This window comes from Labrus bergylta, chromosome 17 (genome assembly GCF_963930695.1).
Source record: "Labrus bergylta chromosome 17, fLabBer1.1, whole genome shotgun sequence".
Classification (NCBI taxonomy): domain Eukaryota; kingdom Metazoa; phylum Chordata; class Actinopteri; order Labriformes; family Labridae; genus Labrus; species Labrus bergylta.
In genome coordinates, this window is record NC_089211.1 from 3781580 (window position 1) to 3805413 (window position 23834).

Below are 23834 nucleotides of genomic sequence, written 5' to 3' on the forward strand. Positions count from 1 at the left end.
CTTTGTTTTTTAAGGTCTAATTATTGGTAATTTAAAGTTCACACATTACCTAGGCGTTCTCATGGTTATAACTAATATTACTTTTAATTTCTCAGTACAAGAAAGGGACCTTAGTCCTTCCCACTCATCCAATCTGCTCTACAAATACCAGAGTTCTTTGCTTTGCGGAAGTATTCGTTCTGCTGACCTCGGTCAGTCCCTATGCCTTCAAAATAAAAGAGTGGATTTAAAGTTTTTTTAATTTTTTTATATTAATACAATGTTTGTTATTTACTTATTAGGCTAGATTTCGCCACGACTACTCTGTATTATGGTAATCGAATGGCTGGTGCGAGGGAGAAGTCTTGGGGGGGGAAAAAAAGCCCGCAGTGACTCATTACTCATTGTCTGTCTTTTATTTTGGAAGCGGAAGTATCTTTGTTGTTGCTACATGGCGGAACCGGGCGGAACACGCACTCCTGAGTCGTAACCATAGACTGTGGTTGTAACGAGGCTTCATTCAAGTCTAGTTAATAATAGTGTCGAACTGTACAGCTGTACAGCTTTCTGCGTGGACAGACACGGAGTCCGTTGAGAAAACACGAGTACTTTGTTTGTTTTTGTGTCTGTTTGTGTGTTCGTCGAGAAGTGCTAAGATGTGCACACAGACGAGGGCTGCTGCTCTGATGGCGAACATCCCGCAGGCTGACATCGACCCGTCCGGCGTCTTTAAGTACGTCCTGATCCGAGTCCACAGCAAAGAGGAGGGAGACGACTCGGAGGTAGATATAGTTCGAGGATACGGCTGGGCTGAGTACCATGGTGAGTATGAAGCATTAAAGGCATGGAGGACTATCACAGGGCTCCTTCAGAGATTTAAATACATAACATACAAGTATACACGGGCTATCTGAGGCCTTGTGGTGGAAAATGGAAAAGCTCTTAGCAGTTCAGGGTGCAAAACATGTACAGTTTATGAAGGACCCAAAGCAAAAAAAAACTGCGGTCAAGTGAGCCGCCGCTCGAAAAATGAGATACTTTGATATTTTAGTCATATTTAATATTTTATTTTGAAAAATCTATGACAGGTGACAAGAGACTTTCAATGGATTCTTGTCCCTCTTGTCCCTGGCTGTGGTCATGAAAATGTTCAGCAGATTTTACTGTATAGTTTTTGAGAAACATAAAGGTAAAGTCTGTTCAAATTGCATAGACACTTAGATATTTTAGTCATATTCAATATTTTATTTTGAAAAATATATGACAGGTGACAAAGATCTTTCTGATCTTTTTGACCGCGGTAGCAGACACTATTGCATTCAACTACAACTGTCCTGAACTAAAACCTTTGGTTGGTTCAATCTCGTAGCAGAATTCCTGGAAGGTAAAACTCCTCAACTACACTTCATCATTTTGTCAATCTGGCCATCTTGGTGGAGGAACTAAAGAGAGTGCTGACAGAGAATAAAAAATGCAGCATGAAGGCCCAAGAGGACAGATCCCACATTGAAATAAGTGTAGTGTGTAGGGCTGAATAGTGAAGCCAGTATCAAATTGCCTTAAACTCTCATTCTTTGATATAACCATTAGAGGGGACTGCACTGCTCCAGACAAAAGAACCAAACTGAAAACTTAAAAAATACTAAAGCACTGTTTCGCCCTATCTCCACTTCATGCAGTCTATGGTTAAGATGACTTGCACGCTTTGAAACACAAGCCTTTTTCACTTATGCACCCCTGTATCAGTGGTTCCCAAAGTGGGGGCTGGTTGTCTTCTGCTTCTCACATCAGCTAACTCGACTTTCTGTGGAAAATATATAAGGGGGCTGGTACTTAAATAGTCTGAAAAAATGTGGCTGTTTGCATTCACACACCTGCAAATCAGGAGTTTTGTGAGTGCACTGATAGAGGTGCCCTTTGGCCAGAATGTCACTTTTTAGAGGCTGCAAAAGTCCTTTTCACACCCATGGTAACATGTCTGGTACAACATTTTTTTTTGGTTAAACATAGTTCATGTCTTCATTTGTACACACTGTACAGGGGGAGGATTTATGTAAAAAAATAATTCATCTGTTTTAATTTTATTAAGATGAAGAATTATTCACAATATGAGGCGTGGCTGATCTGACTGACAGGAAGGCTCAATGTAGCTGGTTGCTAGAAGGTTTAAGGCTTGCCTTAGTTCCACCTCTTTGCCTGTTGCTTGGTTGGCTCTAAGTTCGTTTGAGACTGCATTTTCAAAATTATAACCTCTACCGCTGGGCTTCAAAAACCAGTTTCATCAACCAATAGGTGACAACGCTGACAATACGTCCATGTTTTATACTGTCTAAGATGACGTCTCATTGGTTCTCTAGAGTTGAAGTCTTTTGTGAGGATACCGTTATTCCAACACTTAAATTTGTAGCTGGCATCCAGATGGCAGTTTGCACCATTTATGCAAAGTTGATGTAACAACTCATCAGCCTTTTTTTAACACAGCAGCTGGATTAGCTCATTTAGACCTCAAGCAGCAACCTGTGATGATGCATACACATATTTACAAGACAGCTGGATGCTCAACACAAGTATTCTTATAAAAGAGTATCATAAACAAATGTTTTTCAACCGAAATTCTAAGCTCTCACAGGTTTTCTTTTCACTTAACTTGAAAAAAATGTCTATTTATGTTAAAACATGTGCATTCAATTTTACTTTTTCTAATTGCTAAGCATATTGTTGAATATAATTTTTTAGAGAAACAATGTTGTAGAAGTACCTGTGTGAATGCATGTTTCATTCGTCATATTCTGCCCTCTTTGTTGCAGCTGATATCTACGACAAGGTTTCTGAGGAGCTGGAAAAGGATGGATACCTGGACTGTGAGTGTGTCGGAGGAGGAAGGATCAAACATGATGCCCAGGCTAAGAAGATCCATGTTTATGGATACTCCATGGTAAGAGAAGGCTGCAGAGTAAAGAACATAGACATCAAGATGTTGTGCAAAAGGGGCCAAAGAAAAAAAAACAGACAAAATGTAAATGGAAGAGGGTAAAAAGCTCAAATATGCTGCAGATGTTAGTGATAAACTACGCTGTGTTCCTCTCTGCAGAATAGAACTTTTCACATCATTTTCAGGTTCAGTTTAACATTTTAATTAATAAACTTAAATATAGTTTTTTTTCTCCTATATCTAATATTTTGTGGTACTTTCCATTCCAGGGATTTGGAAGAGCAAATCACGCAATAACTACTAAGAAGCTGAAGGTTCGGTATCCTGACTACGAGGTGACCTGGGACAATGAAGGATACTGAATGGACTTTGATGGACCCTCTTTCTCCTGGACTGACAAGGCACTTACTCCAAACCCTCATAAGAGGGGACGGCTTGTCAATCAAAGCCATACACAATCTAACAAGGATATTTTTGACACCACATTAATAAAAACAGAACCCTAGACTGATCAACAGTGACAGATCTGATTAGAGAAACAAGGCATCTTAGTCTTATATTCATTTCACAGTGGAGTGAGGAAATAGACAACTTGAAACTAAAACAATATTTTTGTTAAATTAGGAATTTAGGAAGTGTTCTACTCATGGGATAATGATGGATTAAATAACTGGTCCTGACAGGTTTGTTGTCACTCACTGACTTGTTTTAGAGTCACATAGCGTTATTGAATGGACATTTTTACTCAGATATATTGGAACGTGAACCTTCAATTCTTGGTCCTGGTGTTTTTTTTTGTCATACATGTTTCCTGAAGTTGACTGTTTACAAACCGTGTGCCTTCCTGTGTGGCAAGAAAATGAAAACTCTCTCCATCTCTTCTTATCTAAATTTAGCCAACATGAACTTTTTTCCTGCCGACGACCAAACTGAGCTGTGACAAAATGTTACGGCCCTAAATAATGTCGAACCCCAAATGACTGGAGGGTCTCTAATTTATTTCCCTAAATGATTTAGGAAGAACCTCTTTTTTTCATTTTGCATACTAAAGTTGAAATGTAGAGAATAAAGGTCGCATGATAAGAATGAAGTTGACCAATTTACTGTCAAATATGTATAAAAAAAATATCAGTGGTGAAGGATTTTCGAAATCAGAGGAGGATTTTTTTTAACATTTTGACTTAATTCTCAACAGTCCAGATTTTTGTATTACCTAAAAAAATCAATCTTCATCTTTCATCACCTTGCTCAATATTGTTTGACAAATTCTAAATTTCTAGTCTGCTTCATTTTTTGCTAAACATCGGTGGGTGACCTGGCTATTTTGTCCCTTCAGGCGCACCATGGATAATCCTCCTCAGTGTCTCCCTGTAGTCACAGGGATGTAAAGCACAACAATGCTGCATCTTTGAATGTCTCATTTCACTTTAAAATCTTCAGCCCTCGAACATGACCATTAAGATGATGTTCTCCTTCAATCATCATTTCTAAATGAAGATATTTGACATCTTAAATCTTCCATGTGTCAAATACAAAAGACACATTTGTAAATCAAGACAGTAGCTATGAAACAGTTAGGGGTTTGTTTTTGTCATGTTGATGCTACTCTTACAATAACTAATACCTACATTAACATGTTTCCTTTAAAGAGATGGCCAGAGATGTCCTTGATTACACTAGATTCTGGATTAATTCATGGAAATGTAGCATAGATCAAATGTCATTTATTATGAAGGCAACAGTGGCCTGTTTAAGGTGTTTTAGATATCTGGCCTGGGCATATGAAGTGGAAAAATGCCCCAAATAATGAATTCTAATCATATAAGCTAATGTAAAGGCTAATTCAGAATATTTGGCTAACAAAGAAATTGTTCTAAATTATTTTTGTCTTAGTTTATTTGTTCATAACTACTGCAGGGTACAAATTGCTGCTTTGTGATGACATCCCCTGCATCCAGTGTGAAACATGTTGGATAAATACTCCCTTTTTTACGTATCCAAAATTGTATAAATACAGTATGGAAAAATCTTAACTAAGTTTCCTGTTCCTCTATAACTCTTGTGAAACACTGTCAGTGCACGTCTGTGGCTAACTGCTACCTCTGTTATTGTGCAACATATTCATGTATATGCTGCAAGAAATGGTCTTATGGAGGAAATTGTTTTACGATGGTTTGTTGCAGGTGCATGCTGGGAGAACTTAAAGTCCAAAGTTTTATCTCTTAGTCAGAGAGAAGAGGTCAGAGTGAGCTAGTGAAGACTCTCCAGATTGTGATCAAACTTCAGACTCGTTTGGAGGAAGAGGAGAAACAGAGATGTTACACCTGAAGAGTTCAGGTCTTCTCCTGCTGCTGACTGTGCACTTTGGTAAGAACACACTCAGCAAGACTGCATTCAAACACTCATAGTTAAAAGAAACACAAAGAATAATGGTGCTGGTCTGGCTAATCTTGGCTTGTCAAGTCCTGCGCAGGATTGTTGTAGATAATGTCGATATTTAAAAGCTACAACAAATAAACAACATTTTAAGTTGAGGTCTTGAGCCATGACTTTCAACCACTTGAATTAAAAGCGACAAATGATACTAAACCACATTTCTAGATAAAGAATGGATTTTTAGCTTTTCTTCATGACATCATGTCTGCTGTGGGTTTTCTGTGAATTTGGTGGATGTTGCCAAGTGGAATAATTTATATTCTACAAATTAAAGCGCAGTGTGGTGTTTACCTTTAAGGCCGTTTCTACTCCAATTTAAAGACTGAGAATAAACTTGACTATATGTAGCTCAACTATAAAAATAAATGTATAATTAAGTCAATGCTTTTTTTCAGTTTTGTTTCTACAACTTGAACGTTTAATATACTGGTGACTGGTAACACCGCTAGATTTTCTTTTGTGACATTATGTGTTCTTGCAACTTCCATTTACATCGTGTTTAGATAAATGACAGACGTTCTTGTTTTGTCCTCACCAACAACAAATCTTAGTTTTAAATATTATCTGTAGTGCATGAGTGCGCATATTGTATTTTAAATGATCTACACCTGAGGTCCTAAGAGGTGTTACATTTAATCATTGTGCACACAGAGAATGATCTCGATGGTTTATGATTTATTACCATCAACAACCATTATTTCTCATTAAGTTTCTGTCATTTTCTCTCTATCTGTGCATATCATTTATTTTAGGGCTGAACGACACGGTCAAAGAAGTGACAGTGTGATATCTTCTTATTCTGAGATATATTACCATGTGAAATAATACAGGAAGTTATTCCAAATAGTCTGCTTAAATATATCCAATTAACATTTGAATCTGACCATAATATAATGAATCATTTTGGACTGTCGGTCTATTTTTATGTTAGACCTGCACTAAGTGAAAAACAAAATGTGATCTGCAGTTTTTCAATCTTGTGATAATGATATGAAGTGTGATAAACCATTTTTATAGAATCCGTATTAGCTAGACATATTTTGAAAATGTTTCTCATGAATTTAAAATTTAAATAAAGCTTCTTTTTTTTTAACACTTAATGCGCTACAGTTACTTGCTTTAGTTTCATCTGACTGCTGGTGTGAGTGTGTTTAAGATAAAGACATGCTGAGTGAGAAAGCAGTGATTGTTTTCATGAATTCATGTTTCTTATGTACTGCATTAAATTCAGACTTGCGTGATGGGTTTATCATAAAAGCTCATATTTCAGGGGCGCTGGTGGCACAGTGGTTGGTGCGTGCGCCCCATGTACGGAGGCTGTGGTCTTCAGGTGGGCGGCCCAGGTTTGGGTCCAGCCTGTGGCTCCTTTCCCGCATGTCATTCCTCACTCTCTCTCTCCCTGATTTCCGGCTCTATCCACTGTCCTATCTCTCTATTAAAGGCACAAAAGCATAAAATACAAATGTAAAAAAAAAAAAAAGGTCATATTTCATTAATGATAACTTCAATTGTATTTTGCAGCCCTTTAATATTTTCTTCATAGTTTTCCACTTGCTCTGGTATTTTATTTTTTGGTCTTTCATGCATGGGCCCCTGCAGACTGGAGAGATGAAACCCCATGTTTTGGTTGCCTGTCTGTTGTTTTCTATTCAGTCTCTGGCTGTATCCTGTCCCTGTGGTAGGTTGATTTTTAGTTATCTCTGCTATAAAACATCAAAATGGTTTTGATTTTCTGGTTATTTCTGGAGATAATCCAACAAGAGTGGTGGTAAGAGGGTTGTTTTCAGAATAAGTAACCCCAAAGAGAATGTATACCGGGTGACCTAGTTCTTAGTTTGTGTCCCTCATTGTGCAGAGGCCGTAATTTCTAAAGTAGATAAGACAGAAGCCATAAAAACATTAATAACTTTATTTTTAAAATGCCTCTGATACATTTTCCTGATGTCATCAGTGAAGGAGATCCCAAAGCTGTCAGACATGTAACTCCCTGCTATCACAACACACTCTGGATGTTATGTTCTCACAGTGAAACACATGCAGGTAACATGTTTCTGCTTTATCTCGTGTCTGATTTCCAGCTGTCAGGTCGCTGAGGCACAGAGGTTTGAGTCTCAGAGACCTTTGGATGGACGGATGGCATTCTGCTGCCTTTCAAACTGATCACTTGTGTTTGGCCTTTGAGCCTGCTGGCATCAGTTGTTCCATAAAACACATGACAGTAATGAGTCCTGATAAGAGAGGTTTGGGGTTGAGTCATCGGGGAGATATTACACAGTGTACAAACAGAAGCAGCCATGGAAACTATTGAAGCACTATTTCTATTGTAACGCCTCTCTCTTACATTTATCCTCCACCATCACTCCTCACTCAAGATCCACTAACTTGTCTATTTTCTTTAGTCATCCTTTAGTCAAAGATGTCAAACTCTCTGTTACTCTCTCTGCTTTTTGAATATTCTGACATGTAAGCTTGAACGTTAAGCTTGACATTTCAGCCTTGACCTTTGGAAAAGCAGCTGAATGAACAATCTCAAATTCCTCGCTTGTACTGAAGCTGAACCTTATTACAAATCATCAGTTTAAATGCCTTGATTGATTTGTTTTGATTTTTATATTTGCTTTTGTAAGACTAGCCTTTAGCTAACTTCTTAGTGACGCAGACTTGTTGATATGTTGTAAAGCTCCATACACTGAGTGATGATTGCTTTGCCCAATGAGATAAAGATGAGTATAAAAGGGATGCTGATGGCCTAGCTGTTAGGTCAGGCACCATGTACAGAGGCTGAAGTCCTTGAAGATGGTGGCCCCGGGTTCAAGTCTGACCTGTGGCCCCTTTCCTGCATGTCATTCTCATCTCTGGCTCCTGATTTCTTACTCTATCCACTGTCCTGTCTGAAGTGACACCTAGTGACACCTAGTGTCAGCCAGACCATCTTCAATATTAATATTGCTCTCTTTAAATACAGCATTCAGTTTTATGAATTTATTTTTGTAAACTCTATAAGGCACCATTCTTCAGATATTTTACTCTGTGAAATGGTCACCTAGGTGGGGCGCACATAGCCTAGTGGTTAATGCGCTCACCTGTATGTAGGCTGTGGTCCTCCAAGCGGGCAGCCTGGGTTCAAATCCGACCTGTCGCTCCTTTACTGCATGTCGCTCCCCACTCTCTCTCTCTGGTTTCTGACTCTATGCACTATTCTCCCTCCAAATAAAGGCATAACGAGCCCAAAAATGTAAACCTTAAAAAAGAGAAAGAAATGGTGATCTAAATAACTGATCTTTTATTTTCAGGATATTCAGCCATTCCATCAATCTCCTCAGAGAGATTCACATGTTACTACATTTAACTACATTTACTTATGTGAAATAGATTTATTATAATTACTACTGGACTTCTTTTTAAATTCTGGTATTTTTTCTTATTTTTTCTTGAGTAATAAAGTTGACATTCCTAACATTTAGTTGAAATGAAAGATAAGGATGAAGATGTGAATGACAGACTTCATCACCCTCTGTGTTTTCAGTTTTCTCTTTTAATATTCTTTTTTAATATAAGTCTACTTTTGATTTTCTTGATAGCAGCTGCTGGTTCTTGGACTCAGCGATGTGACACTCCAGAGGGGAAGTGTGACTTCGTGTGTGATTGTACTGACTGCAGCGATGAGCAGGACTGTGGTGAGGCTGAAAATGATTTTCAAATGTGATGATACTCAATCCTCAGTTGTTTTATCTTTATCCTTACTGACTTTAAGAATTTAAAGAGGCTGACACTTGATCTTAGAATAGTCCTTTTCAGTATGTGTATGTTCTAAACCTGGCTGTCATGTGGGTGTGAAGTTATGTCCCATTATAATCTGGAAGTTAAAAGGTACTTATTTATAAGTAATCTGAAGGAATCTGAACTGTTTTCTTGCTGTGGGTGAAAAAGTAAACGATCCATGTGGATAAAATGCCGGACTTCAGAAAACATAATTGGTGCTTAATCTGTAATATTTTAGTTATACAATACAATAGTTAAATATTCATTCTACACCCTCAAGGCTACAGAGGAAACAGGTTTGAGTGTGACTTTGAGGATGGAGGGACGTGTGGATGGACCAACCAGTCCATCAATGAAGCGTACAGCTGGGAGCTTCGTCAAAGAGGAGACACTCTGCCTGACAGCGGGCCATCCTCTGACTACACCACCGGGACAGCTACAGGTGAAGTACAGCACAAACATGTGAGGAAGCACAATGATCTATCTACAGTCAAAGAAGGAGAGTTTAATGTTAATACATAAATGTAATTTAGTTTTGATGATTTCCAGCTGCTGTCCTCAGAGCTCACATTTTAACCCTTCAATAAATGATTAGTCTCTGAGTGAAAGAAATAAAACCTACAGACTCATTTTGTAATTCCCTTTAGTCCGTCTGTTGTTTCGTTTCTTTAAATAGATCATTTAGGTTTCTGGTCAACAACATTACTGTTTTCATTCACTGTCACAGTTTCCATAGATCTTTTTTCTGCTGCAGCAGGAACATTTTTAGATCAAAAATATCTCTCAACGTCTGACACAATGATCTAACACATTACAGTTAGCAGCTAAACTTATTCCAGATGTTGGCCACCCCAGGTGTCACCCCATAATGTTTAACTATGATTGGCTATTTTCCTTGCCAGAGTTGGGAATTGAGTTAAAATCCACTATTATTGTAGACAGCTCATAGTTTTCAGTGTGCAGATGTTTGTAAGCAATTTTGTACATTAACATACTTTAAATTGTGTCCTTTTAGAGTTAATTAAGTATATGTTGCCATTATCTTGTGTAACTTAAAAGTCGATGTGATGAGTGCAGACAGAAGGGATAAATAATTGCCCTTTATTCATGTTTGTGCACAAACATTTCAGGCCACCCCTGCACAAGTCAGTGGGAATTAGCAACTCGCTAAATCTGGTGCAAACATCTTTTTAATTTTTCTTTATATTTTATTCTGTATGTCAGGGTTGTGTTTACAGCTAAGGTGGCCTATGGATAAGTTGATGTGGGTTTAAGTTTTCGTTTGTTTTATTAAGTAACAATGCCTGTTTAATTTGTCATGCCGCATTATCTAAATGCTGTATATCTTTGTTAGAGACTTCAACCTTTTCAAATAACAGGTGAACAGGTGATCCATCAGTGCAGCTTGAAAGAAGTAATAAAGTTCAATAAGAATGACTTAAGCTCTGAATCAACAATCGTCCTATATTTGTTCAAAATAATGTGAAGGAAAGAAGGCAGTAAGGTCTGATTATAAGGCTATAATAAAACATCAACCTGTACTCAACTCAAGTATTAACAAAGTGAAATAAAACGTGCAACATTTCCCCTCACACAGGTTGGTTTATGGGAGTGAGCGCAGTGAAATCAGAGTCTGTCAGTACAGCAGTTTTAATCTCTCCAGAGATGAAACAGTCGTCACCAACCTGCCGCCTTCGACTCAGATATTTCCTGTGGGACTCAGGTACTGACCATAAAGGACTGGAGGTCCACACTCAAACTGCCTGCTCTGTAAAGCTGTAAACACAGTGTTAAAGATGTGATTTGAGGTTATCCTGTTCTACTTATAGTAGCAGTATTTGTATGTTTTCCTTTTTGTAAATGATATTGTTGGATTGTTTTTATGACTTTTAATGGTTGTGTAAACTCAAAGATGACATTTCCCAAGCAGACGCTCTACTAACATGTTATTTGTCCTGTTACTTTGTAGGCCACACAGGTCTGGGCTCCACCCCTCTGTGGGCGTCCATACATCGGCAGGACTCTCAGGAGGCTGTAGTGTGGCGTCCTGAGGCCACCAGTGTCCGCGGCTGGAGGGAGGCTACCATCTTCCTGGGCCGTATCCCCACAACTTTCCAAATGCGTCTGAACTCAAAGCGCTCTGAGGGACGAAGAGGAGATGTGGCAATAGACCAGCTGGAGTTTTTGGACTGTGCTCTTCCCTGTGAGTCACGCAAAGTACCCCGACCATGTGCAGACCCTACCTTTTTTATCGAGTCTGGAGTCTTTCATAAAAAAAATGAACGAACTGAACTCTATGAATATATCATTTCAAATGAAAGATTCTTTATCAGGGACATAATAATTATTTGGTTTTATGTTTCTCTAATTGCATCATAAGCACCACACACTGGTGAGAGCTGCCCAGCTGGGATGATGGAGTGTGAAAATGAAGGCTGTGTGGAGCAGCAGCAGGTCTGTGATGGCACCGACAACTGTGGTGACGGGACTGATGAGAAGAACTGTGGTGAGAAATGATCTGAACCACAGCAAAACAATTTCCCTTTGACTGAATGAAGAAATACAATACGATAATAATATAATAATACGATACACTTTATTACAGCCTCTTGGAAATTTGTATTGGACTGAAGTGGAGCACACATTTAGCTTCCTTCAGATTTGCATCAATAAGTAAAAACAATATCAACAAATACATTCCTCCAGAGATCAACAGTTAATGTTACTTATGGGTTCACTGGGTCTCCAGGAGAATACCGGCGCTGTGACTTTGAGGACGACCTGTGTGATTGGACTCTGACTTCCCTGTCTCTTCTAAAATGGAAAAGAATGAATCAGGAAAATATCTCCACGAATGATCCTCTGAAGGGACCTGGCAGGGATCATTCCAACAACAGTGCATCAGGTCTGTTTCACAGGTTCACTGTTAGCTTACTTTTGGACTATTTTAAACAACTTTCTAACGTTTGGACTGATAACATGAGTCAATCATTATCATCACTGTAGGTTACTTTCTGTACGTCACTGTCCCTGATGTTGGTCTCACAACTGACTGGGCAGCTTTCCAAAGCCCCCGCCTCGAACCCACCAACAGTTCACATCCATGCAAAGTGAGTCTCAGGCTGATCCGTTGCAGACTTAACATTCACCTAAACTTTTTATTACTGAACAAAGGCTCATCCTTTTTTTTCTGATCCGGCATGTTTTCACAGTTTAAGTTTAAGAAAAAACACATGAAGACATTTTTCAAACCTCATTTGAAACATTTCCTCTCTCTCTCTCTCTCTCTCTCTCTCTCTCTCTCTCTCTCTCTCTCTCTCTCTCTCTCTCTCTCTCTCTCTCTCTCTCTCTCTCTCTCTCTCTCTCTCCGCTGTAGATGGTGATGTACACTCACCAGTTTGGGCCAAGGTCCGGCGGTCTGACGGTGCTGGTGGCAGATGAGAAAATCTACCCGGTGTGGCAGAGGGGTGGAGCTCTGGGTGATGTTTGGGTGAAGGCAGAGGTCGAGATTGTCACCAATTCCACCTTCCAGGTGAGTGCTTCCTCTGACTTTGTTGCCTTTAACATTAATAAATTGCAGATGTTGAAAACAAAGGATCCATAAATAAAAAGAAGTAAGAGGAAAATGATTAGACATCATTATAAACAGTTATTTTCACTGTTTGATATTAATGTGGTTGTATGCTCAAAGACAGACTACACATGAACACATACCTTGAGACTGACTCTGGACTTTTGAAAGCCATCACTGGTAACGATAAAAGTTTGATTTGAACAGAAATATATATTCTTAATCACAAGAATTCAAGAGTCATGTTTCTACACCTGCATGTATCTGTAACATGTTTATGGGAGAATAACAAAGAGGACAAGGCAACAAGGGTGGAAACTCCAAAAAGTGGAAGAAACTAAACATGTATTCAAGTTTTTGAGCTCGGAAAATTTAGAAACAGTGGACTGGTTCTCAACTGGGGTGTGGGTGGAGCTGTTTTCAGTGGGTCACGGACATGTGATTGAAAAAGAAAATTGTCAAAAAGTCTATGAAGCACTGTTAAAACATGTTGGTTTTGTTTCCTGTCTATGTTCCGTCACATGTTTCGTACCATCTGAGATCCAAACTGCACTATTTTTTACTTTATAAATCGGATTAGTTTAAAAAAATATCTGAAATTTGGGTCACGGTTTTCATAAAGGAGTTGGTGGTGGGACCTTCCCACTGATTTAGAAAAGGTGTTGTGTGTAAAAAAAAAAAAAAAAAGGTAATGGGAAGTGTCATGAAACAGACTTGCTGAATGAATCTTTACATGTCTGACGTGGGTGACTTCATAGATCACTTGGTCTTCACTAGTTTCTTAACACACAGTCTGCATGTACAGCCTCTTTTTCTGTGTAAGCGCATGGGAGGAAAAGAAACCAGATTTTAAAGGCATTTGAAAAAGAAAACTAGGACTTTATTTTCTGTGTTACTTAATAACTGTAGGATGTTTAGAAGTAGAAAAGTAAAGGTCAATGAAAGCATGCACCATTTGGTTATTTCTGTTATTTACATTTATTTTAAATCATTTATTTCTTAAACAAAGTCTACAACAGTTTTGAAATGATGATAATGTCGAGCCCTAATTTTGGGTTTGGATAAAAATCTTCTGGTATCATATCAGAAACATCATCAGGTGGCTGTGGCTCAGTGGTGGACCTGAGAGTCGGGGGTTTGATCTCCAGCTCCTACAGCTACATGTCTGATGTGTAGGTAGATTGTTGAGTCTCCTTTTATTTTTATCTGTCCTCTGTTAAATTTGATTCTTTTGTAGATTCTATTCATGGCTGCAATCAGAGACTTTGATTACGGAGGCATCGCTGTTGACAGCATCGCGTTGTCCCCTGAGTGCCGCCTTTCACCTGGTAATAAAACAATAACCCACATTGACAAAGAATAAAAATGAATACTCTCAGTGGTGTGAATGATGTATGATGTTCTGTGTCACGTTCTCCTCCTGAACAGTGAATAACACCTGGGTAAATGAATTCCCCAAACCTCCTAAAGACCTGTGTACTACACCGGACAAGATGTGTGATTTTCATCGTGACTGTGCGGGAGCCGAGGATGAGGCCAAATGTGGTGAGTCACATTAACCCAACCTTATGGTCAAAACCCCAAAGGGCGTTGCATGGAATTCAAACGGGGTCTCCTGAAATGGACTACTGTGAGCTGTAGCCCATACTAAAAACTTAAAAACCTGCAGTGACTTTGTCTGTCTCTCGTCCATGTGTCATAGTTTATGTCCAGCCTAGTACATATGCACTCACCTGGTGTATATATCTTAAACTGAGAAAAATAAAGTCCTCACTTTGTGCAAAATTCTTATCCCGGCTTTTCTGCTTCTGTCCAAAAATAAGATAAGGAAATAGCCTTAGTGTGGTCTGCGATGAATGTTTACTTCAACACAGTGAAGTCAAAGTGGGTTCACAAGCTAAAACAGTTTGGGAACCAATCCATTAACCTTATGTTCACAAGTAAAGGTGCTGAGGGCCTCTGCGCCCACCAGGGGGCACTGCGATCCAGCAAAACAAAAGACATGAAAATGCTCATATGCAATGACACAAACTTTGTTTGTTTTTTATGTGCTTTTGAAAGTAGTTTAGAATTATTTTAATACAAGCATTTGAATAAACAATGAAAAGTGTGTTTTAATATATAAAGACAACAAAATGTCCAGGTCTGAGCTATATTATAGTATTCAGGTTGCATGATGCTTTGACCTGCATTTTGATGTTTTAATATATATAACAGAAGCAGGGTGACTTCCAGTCTTTTACCTTGTTGTTTTGACCCTGAACTTTCTAAGCATGGTTTGATGCACTGGATCTATAAGATGCTAGAAGAATACAGGTCTCTAAAGAAATGTTGTGGCTTCTGAATAAGAATAATTAATGCCTGATTATTCCTCCCAAAATGACTTCTGTTCTTGATGAATCCTTCCTGTAGGGGATTTCTCTTACCCTGAGGGAAGCTCTGGCTGGACTGACAGCAGCATTGGGACTCAGGATTGGCTGTTGCATGTGAACTCCACATCAAACGGTAACTGTTCTCCCTTTCTCTTTAAACTCTCAGATACTGATTCTGATATTCAACGACAAAGTTAAAAAAAAGTTTTAAAAAACCCAAACATTTTATTTCTTGAATCTTTCCCAGAGGAGTACCTTTATGTAGCCAAGGCTCCAGGCCAGCAGTTGACCGAGGCCCAGACAAGGACCCCTCTCCTGGGCCCCTCCGGCCCCGCCTGCACCCTGAGCTTTGATTTTGCGGTAACAGGGAATCCAGATCACATCGGTAACTAAATGACCTTGTTATTCAGCGTCTTCTTTTTACCTTTTTTATTTTGACTCACACCTCATATTATGACTCTTTTAACCGTGTGCTGCAGGTGAGCTGTCCGTCAGAGTGATCGACAGCTTACTGGGCATTCGGCCTAAGCTGTGGGAGTTCAGTGGGAAGACGGGGGTAGGAGAGGAGTCGTGGAAGCATGTGGATGTGTCTATCGGAGCCAGAAAACACCGCTTCCAGGTCAGCTTTTCCTTCAGGGCTGATAGAGGCTGATGTAGTTTTTATGTGAACATGTTTGATTTGTTGATCAGAGCGGAGTCACAGGCACAAACAAAAACAATTAGACAGTAAGTCAGACTGTGAACCTGCTCAGGTTGTTTCTGTTTCACAAGGACCTTTCCATCCTGCTGGTGTCAAAAAACATTCTCTGCATTTCTCACTCTGAATAGTTTTATCCGACAGAATAGATTTTTATCCATTTTCTATTTAACTCCTGAAACTTTTTTTTTTGCAAAGCTTGTAAATGATAAAGGCTGTAGGCTAGTTAATATGCAAACAAGACAAGCACAGAAAAAACACACATCTTTAGTTTGTAATAGAACAAGCTGTAAATCTTATGGAAATGGTAAAAAAAAATGTTGAGGTTTTTTAAAGTCTTTCCTCTCTCCTTGTTTTGTGTGAACTAGCTCGCCTTTGAAGCTGGTGCTGTCAAACTTTGTCCATGTGCTGAGATTAAAGTGAAAAACGTTCACTTTGTCGGCTGTTATGCAGACTATGTTCCCTCTTCGCCCACAGGTAACAGTAAAAACTATTGAATGGAATCACATAATTTAAAAAAATCATACATAAACTGTGAATGTCTAAATGATTTTAATTAATCGTTATTATTTATTTCTTTTCTCCAGAACTGTCCTGTAACTTTGAAGATGGAATGTGTGGCTGGTTTCAGGACAACAGCGACAGCTTTGACTGGACGTTGCTCGACGGGATGGACCACACCATCGGGATAGGTACACCTATTAAAATCAAGGCTGCAGGCTATTAATGCCTGTTAGTCACCTGGTAGAAGAGTACATAGAGTCCATAGAAACAGAGAAATGTCTCTAAACTTTCTTACTTCTTTTTATACCACTAATCTAAAAGATTATTTGTTGTTTTATGAGGGGGTTAAAAATACAAAGTTTATGATGCATTTAACCCGATCTTGCAAACTTTAGCCAGTCTCAGGGTTTCCCAGTGCAGCAAGCATTTCTTTTCAGATAAGGATAATCGGGCTAAGACTTCATGTTCTGTGTGCTGGTCATTATTTATAGTATGTTTAGCAACATGAGATTATAACATGGAGTTGGAATCTCAGAGACAATTGACAAACGTAGCATTTATTCTCTGGATAAGAGACAACAAGTAGCTTTACAGACAGCTTACAGTAATTGAAAGCCTTTGACTACACTCACTGCAGGGTACACACATTCAGACACACACTGGCTTAATAAAGCTCATTAAATACAATGGTCTCCTCTGGTGTGCTCAAAACTAAAGAAAAAACACAGAATACAATAAGACATCTTCTCTAAATAAACAAAGGAACATCCTCTGAATTTACAACTTTAACAAACATTTAGTAACAATAACGGGTTTCAAAGAATAAACAACATACCATGATATTCAATCCAACATAAAGTATGATGGGAAATGAGGCACTAATTCAATTGATAACAACCTGTTAGCAAAAGTGACATTTTGCTAGTCTATTTGTGGTGAATATACTCAACCTAGTTGACACCTTGAGAAAACCAAGCTGTTAGTGCATCCATTGTGAGTTTGAAGAAAAGAAGTTGAAGTCTTTGTTGGTGCAAAATATCAATGGAAAGGTTATGGAATATAACATGTACCTTTTATATGTAGGGCTCAGGTTTGTTTCTGAGAGTATTATAATTAAATAAATACAAATTTACTGTATTAAAAGGATTAAAAATTCTCACACAAAGTGAGAAAAATTACTCTCCTTTAAGGCAAAGCTAATTCAGAGAAGAGGGAATAAGCAGGCACCCAATAGCAACTAAAAAAAGTACAATTTTGTAAAGAACACCAATTCTTAGAGCTCTATAACCTCCAGGCAAATCAAGCTCCATAAGACAGTGATAGTATGTATAATAAAGATTTGTATTTCTTCAGCACTGCAGATCTTAAACTATGTTAAAGACAGTACATTTAAAACAACAGTATGATAAATGTCACTGCTTCATATGTGATGAAAAATCCAAATGAATGCCGAGCTGTCCTTCTGTTGACATCCAGGCAGAAGCCTCAGCGTGGACATGTGGAGTCCTTCTCTCCGTGGTGCGTTCGGACGCTTGGTTTCATACACTCAGCTAGCCGGTCCTACAGATTACTGCCTGTTCTTCTTCTACAAACTCTATGGGCCAAACACAGGTGAGTGTGAGAGTGAATGGAAAGCATTAATAATGAAGCCTCTGTTTCTTCACACCTTTCTTAAATGTAGCTCATGGCTAAAAATACCCAATGTTGATAATCAGCCATCTTATTCCTGTGTGTATCATCATTCATCTGTGAGTAACCATTTGAAAATGGCACATGCTTTAATCATTATTTTGAAATTGATGGTGACCTTCTTCACTGATAGAAGCTGGAAATGCTCTGAATGTTAAAAAAATGTGTTTGCCTTCTCACACTCACTCACCTCACAAACTGATTTTTGTGCAGGTGCTCTGAATGTGAAGGTGTTAGATAACGACGGCTATGAGAGGATCCTCTGGACCCGCAGCGGGGCGCATGGCAACACGTGGCATGAAGCTCACTGCCCCGTACCGCACCAGCTCACAAACTTCAGGGTATGCTATATATCTGCACTCAACCTGAAATGACGAAACAATGTCTCGAAACTCATGTAACATCTCAGATTATTGTTCATCTTTTAAAACAAACAAAAGAGAGGAAGATTCAAAGACAGCCTTCCTGTGTTTTTGCAGTGTAGTGAAATTTGGGTTTTCTCAGACGCTCGCAGTAAAAAACGAATTTAAAGATATTTTAAACATGAAAACTTATGTCCTGTCCTTCCACATCACCCCTTCAAAATGTTTGACCCACCACCAGCTGATGTTTGAAGCGGTTCGCTCTGGGTTTGACGGGCGTGTGGCCATTGACGATGTGACTTTTTTGAGCGGTCCCTGCACTGCGCCCAGGATGTGTTCCTTTGAAGGTCATCAATGCGGGTACAGCACCTCTGGTAAAGTTCAGTGGCTCCACCGCAGCGGGTACCCCGCCACCCTGACTAGACCCAAAACAGATCACACACTGGGGACTGAACATGGTGAGAGAGAATACTATCAAATAAATAGACGTACTTTAACTCACATGCAGAACACTGAGAGGCCGTTCATGTGGTTTGTACGCTCAGGTTTCTATATGATGGCTAACAGCGGAGCAGACATCCTGCCTTCTGGAGGTAAAACAGTCCTCACCTCCCTTATTCGCAAAGGAACCACCAAGACTGAGTGCGCCCATTTCTGGTATCACATGGAGGGAAAGAACCCTGGTGAGATGCAACACACACACACACACACACACACACACACACACACACACACACACACACACACACACACACACACACACACACACACACACACACACACACACACACACACACACACAGAGGATCGATCCCCAGCTCCTGCAGACACATATCCGATGTGTCATTGACCACTTGGCCAAGTTGCTCCCACTGCTTCAGCAGCGCCGTATGAATGAGTTTAGCTAAAACTGAGGGCCACGTAACACAGCAGCCTCTGACATCACTGTGATAATGGATGGATGTGACCTGCGGTGTAAAAGCGCTTTGAGTTGTCAGAAGACTAAAAAAAGCACTAAACAAGCTCACGTCCATTGAAGGCTTTATATGTGATTTTTGGATCCAGCAGGTGTCGCCCTTGAGCACCAGCATGAAACCAAAACAACTTGCGCTGCATTGTTGTGTTAGCATGCTAATGCTAGTGATCTTTATTATGCTGGTATGTTCACACTGCATGTAAATTTACCTGAAATGAGCGTGATCTAGAAACACAGTTAAGCAGTGAGTACAGTATGTTATTCTTCTTTTCTCTAGTCCCTCAATTAAACAACTTTTATACACGAGGGGAGGAGTCAGCCGGCCGTCCTGGCGATGTAAACAAAGCATTGTAGACAGTCATGACTCACAGAGTTATTTTCAGAGGATATACTTGATTTATATTACATTTAAGAGTGAAAAATCACATATAATCAGTTACACTTACTGCATGTTGTCTGCAGGCTCTCTGACATTGTATATGAAGCCGGTGGAGGGAGAGAGGGTGAAGATCTTCTCTGACAGTTCAAACCAGGGAGCTGTCTGGCGCCATGGTTATGGCAACATCACCAGCGACCTTGTGGACTGGCAGGTAAAGAGAGCAAGCCTCTGTATGAATAGGCAATGTACAAATAAAGATTGATGATGATGATAGTCAATAAGAATACATGTATTAGTTAATGCATCAAAATGGATGAACTCCCCTTTGTTCATATGACTTTAAAATATAACCCTCAGACTTCAGTTAAGTTGACATCAAGTTTCTTTTCTCAATCAGAATCTAACCGTCCAACTTCAGAGCAATTTCCCATTAGGGAATAGCCGTATCTAAATATGCAGAGTTTGTCATACAAACTGAGCTGATGTTGTATATGTTTGTGCTCTGCAGCTGGAGTTTGAGGTGGTGGGAGCTGGAGGCAAAGGCACTCACATTGCAGTCGATGACATCTTCCTCTCTGCTCACCCATGTGAAGGTCAAGGTTTGTATCTGCCTCTGTTCAAATTGAAGACAAACATACTAGCAGACTTGCATGCTCTTTGTGTAGACTGGAAAAGGGAGGTTGGGAGGGAAGCTGACATGTCACAATGTCAGCTTCAGTTTGACAAGTTCAGTTTCCTTGATCTGACAAGATAATTATTGTTTCTGTTTTTAGAACATATTGTGATTCTGTTGTTTCTCTCAGGTTCTAAGTGCAGTCTGGAGAGAGGGATGTGTAGCTGGAGCAACACCCAGAACGTCAAAGTGGACAAACTTGACTGGGAGCTGACGAGTCAGGAGGCAGAGAAGCACTACCCTGTCCCGCCTGCAGACCACACCCTGGGCACAGAGAGAGGTAAACCAGAGCGCCAGAACACGGGCAGGGCCACTACTGTGGATATTATTTAAAAAAGATACATGCAATACACTGGTTGTTTGCATCAGAAAATCTGACTTGTGTATGTTATGTGAGTGCTTGAACAGAATTGTATTAAAATGTTAAATACTTAAAAAAAAATTGATTAATTAAAATGGATATTAAAATAAAAAAGTAAATAAATAAATGTTTTAAATACCTTTCCTTTCCCTTCTGCCAGGTCACTTCCTGTTCCTTTCAAGTAGCAACAGGACAGCGGCCAATCAAAATGCTCAGTTGCTGAGCCCTCACCTGCCCCCCACTAAAGGAACCTGTCTGAAATTCTGGGCCTACAAACCGTACTCATGTAAGACTCAAGGTTGTACCTTCACTTTTGAGGTCGGGTCATTTCTGGACGGACTGAAAAAAAAATCTCAAGTTACTGTTCATGATGAATAATAATGAAGTATTTTGGATGTTAAGGATGATACTTCATGGAAACCCACTGTTCTTGTCTGTATGCAGCGGACAGCGAGCTGAGGGTGTGGAGGCTCTCTAAAGGTCCGCCCCATCAGCTGCTGTTGGTGAGTGAACTGGGGGGGCCGTGGAGACGCTTTGATGTCAACATAACGTCTACAGAGGAATACCAGGTCAGACACTGACTGAGTACACATCTTTTTATCTTTATTTTGAAATGTATTTTCTTTTGCAGTGTTTTTTTTATCCAGGGAACCATTTTCAAAAAATTACACAACTTCTTCATTCAAGCTAATAAAAAGACTAACCTTTGTTTGTGAACAGATTGTGTTTGAAGGAGTTAAAGGGATTTCAGGCATCGTAGCTCTGGATGATATTGAATACACTGTCGGAATCAACTGCGCTAAGAAAGTCACAGATCCACTGACAAGTAAGATGTGCAAGTGCTTATACATGATTTGCTAAATGTATTTTTCTATTTTGTCATAATGTTCGAAATACTTTTTAAAGTTATGGACTAATGGACTTTTTAAGGAATCGAAGAGACTATTCCACAGAAAAAATATCAAGATTTATACCCTGAACACTAAATTAAGAAGTAAACAAGCTGGAAGTTAGCCTAGCTTAGCATTAAGACTTTAAGCAGGGAACCTGCTGTCGTTGAAAGAAATGAAAAGTTTTCCATCCTCCCTGTAGCCTCACCGAAGGGAGACAACGCTGGCGGGATTGCAGCGTCGGTCATCGTGGTCCTGTTGCTGATCGCCACGCTGATCGCCCTGCTGATTTACTACCTGCGAACCAAACAGACAGTCAGGGCTGTGAACAGTCCATTGTCAACATCGTCCTCAGCTGCTGTTGGTGTCAGTAATGACTTGTATGAGTCAGACCTCACAGTGAGTAAAGCTAACATTCAAACCTATAACAACAATTAAAAAACACATTTTAAATGTATTCCTAAAAACAAATTGTCACATTTAGTCCATCAGTATCATGGTTTATATCACCTTCTTAAGTTAAGTGATGTGGTGAGATCTGACAGACTGTGTGTGTATGTAGTTTGTATTTAGCATAAAGAGTAGCAGACTGATATAAAGAGTTGTTTAAATGTTGATGACTAATTATTTACTCGTGTGCTCACTTCAGCAGAACCATGTGACCGTGCCACCCACACAAAACCATCCAATGGCAGCTGGCTTCAATAATGTCCATGTGAGTATACACTACTATCAGTGTGTGTTGTTTTACTTGTTCATTTCTTTGATGGGAGCACAATAAACACACCCATCCATTGTGTCATGTTTCCTGGAAGTATTCCAGAATAAATGTAGTTCAGAGCACTGCGACATGATTGAAAACTAGAGGTCAGAGTCGCACACTTCTAAATAAGGTCTCACTTATAACAACAATAAAACATCATGATGATTGTTTGATTCTTTTTTCTTTTATTCATTGTTATTCTTCTATCATCATTTACTCTTTCTTAATCCAGTGAGCTAAAAGGCACTGAGGCTCAGGATGAAGTGTTAATTCTCGGGCAGGTTGGCTCCCATTAATGTTAAGAAAAAACATCTCTTTATTGTTTGTTTTAGGATTTAGCTGTAGCTTAATTATTTATAGGAAACATTATTTTAGTTTTTAATTGTTCACTCAGTGTTACACAAAAACATCCAGACAAACAACTTTGAAATACCACACCTCCTGTGTCACTTCATGAACAGATTACAGTTATGCTGTCTGACAGATGGACTCACTCGTCTTGTTTCTGTGTTTCTGCAGGTCTATGATGATGTCAGAGAGATGGAGGTGGCGTGAGGCAGGAGGAGAGGGATTCCTGCCACCTGAAGGTGGCTTTGTGAAATAAAGGGGATATCACAGCAGAAGAACTGCTTGTGTCGCCCTGACATGATACACACACATACACACACATGAACACGCCCACACACACACACTTGAATAGAACCACACACACAAACATTCCAAGCACAGTCCACATACTGAAACACTGCTGACGGCCTGCAGCTGCATCAGATGCCGTGGGGCCCTGCAGGGTCACTGCTTTCTGCATGTGGATGTTCAGAAAGGAGTCAGAAGAAGAAGTTTAACTTTCTGAAATTGAGACTGGACATGATCCTTGAATGATCAAAAGAAGTTGCATGAAGTTTCAGGATCCATTTTGGATCAATAAGAAAGGTTACAGGTTATTATGCAACACGCAGGTTGGGCTTCTTTATTTTTGGCTTTTAATATGTTGAAGTGGAACCCTTCTGATTTCAAATGTTGATGTCACTTTAGTAGTTATATGTAGTACAGAGCTCACATTTACATGAGAAAGCCTGAACCAGGGGCCCAGGGCAAAGATGTGAGTTGTCACGGCACACTTTATGGGCTTTGGCTCTGATCTGCCTGCAATAATCTCCAAACGTTATGAGATATGTGGATTGTTGATGATAAAAAAAAACAGTAGAAAGAAGAGAATGACTAAGAGAGATATAGAGCTTACAGAGGAAGTCAATGCTGCTGTTTAGAGAAAGACTGTAGAACAAACCAATTATGTGAGAAGGAGGGCTCACTTTACTCCACAGGATCAAAGGAGCTCCAATGATTAATGAATTAAAATTGAGCATTAAAACACCAGTGTCAAACTGCCTTTTCCTTTAATCATACATTGTTAAAATAACTTATTTGCCACATTTTATGAAATATTGAGATGTTTTGATTGAAAATATATATATATGTCCTTCTGAA

The 23834-nt window shown here is 39.4% G+C and overlaps 2 protein-coding genes across 2 annotated transcripts; both read left to right on the forward strand.

Moving 5' to 3' along the window:
- Positions 1 to 414: 414 nt before the first annotated feature.
- Positions 415 to 4006, forward strand: phpt1 (phosphohistidine phosphatase 1). The gene is made up of 3 exons (XM_020636067.3): positions 415 to 801; positions 2787 to 2914; positions 3181 to 4006. Exons 1-3 carry the CDS (start codon positions 636 to 638, stop codon positions 3271 to 3273), a joined length of 387 nt encoding a protein of 128 aa, XP_020491723.1. The 5' UTR covers positions 415 to 635; the 3' UTR covers positions 3274 to 4006.
- Positions 4007 to 4146: 140 nt separating this feature from the next.
- Positions 4147 to 23834, forward strand: mamdc4 (MAM domain containing 4). Its single transcript, XM_065965284.1, has 29 exons — positions 4147 to 5278; positions 8929 to 9024; positions 9390 to 9551; positions 10707 to 10832; positions 11079 to 11312; positions 11490 to 11615; positions 11859 to 12014; positions 12116 to 12219; positions 12486 to 12641; positions 13918 to 14008; positions 14109 to 14225; positions 15093 to 15185; positions 15300 to 15437; positions 15532 to 15671; positions 16118 to 16226; positions 16337 to 16441; positions 17730 to 17864; positions 18156 to 18283; positions 18546 to 18762; positions 18850 to 18987; positions 19743 to 19870; positions 20168 to 20258; positions 20463 to 20612; positions 20854 to 20979; positions 21138 to 21262; positions 21414 to 21519; positions 21786 to 21982; positions 22233 to 22298; positions 22866 to 23834. Exons 1-29 carry the CDS (start codon positions 5227 to 5229, stop codon positions 22899 to 22901), a joined length of 3648 nt encoding a protein of 1215 aa, XP_065821356.1. The 5' UTR covers positions 4147 to 5226; the 3' UTR covers positions 22902 to 23834.

Bases quoted from the DNA above. Each gene is read 5' to 3' on its own strand.
- mamdc4 (XM_065965284.1), top strand. From the start codon at position 5,227: ATGTTACACCTGAAGAGTTCAGGTCTTCTCCTGCTGCTGACTGTGCAC. The intron at 14,226-15,092 runs GTGAGTCACATT...TCCTTCCTGTAG, and splicing joins CGAGGATGAGGCCAAATGTG to GGGATTTCTCTTACCCTGAG. The intron at 15,672-16,117 runs GTCAGCTTTTCC...TGTGTGAACTAG, and splicing joins CCAGAAAACACCGCTTCCAG to CTCGCCTTTGAAGCTGGTGC.
- phpt1 (XM_020636067.3), top strand. From the start codon at position 636: ATGTGCACACAGACGAGGGCTGCTGCTCTGATGGCGAACATCCCGCAG. The intron at 802-2,786 runs GTGAGTATGAAG...TCTTTGTTGCAG, and splicing joins CGGCTGGGCTGAGTACCATG to CTGATATCTACGACAAGGTT. The intron at 2,915-3,180 runs GTAAGAGAAGGC...TTTCCATTCCAG, and splicing joins ATGTTTATGGATACTCCATG to GGATTTGGAAGAGCAAATCA.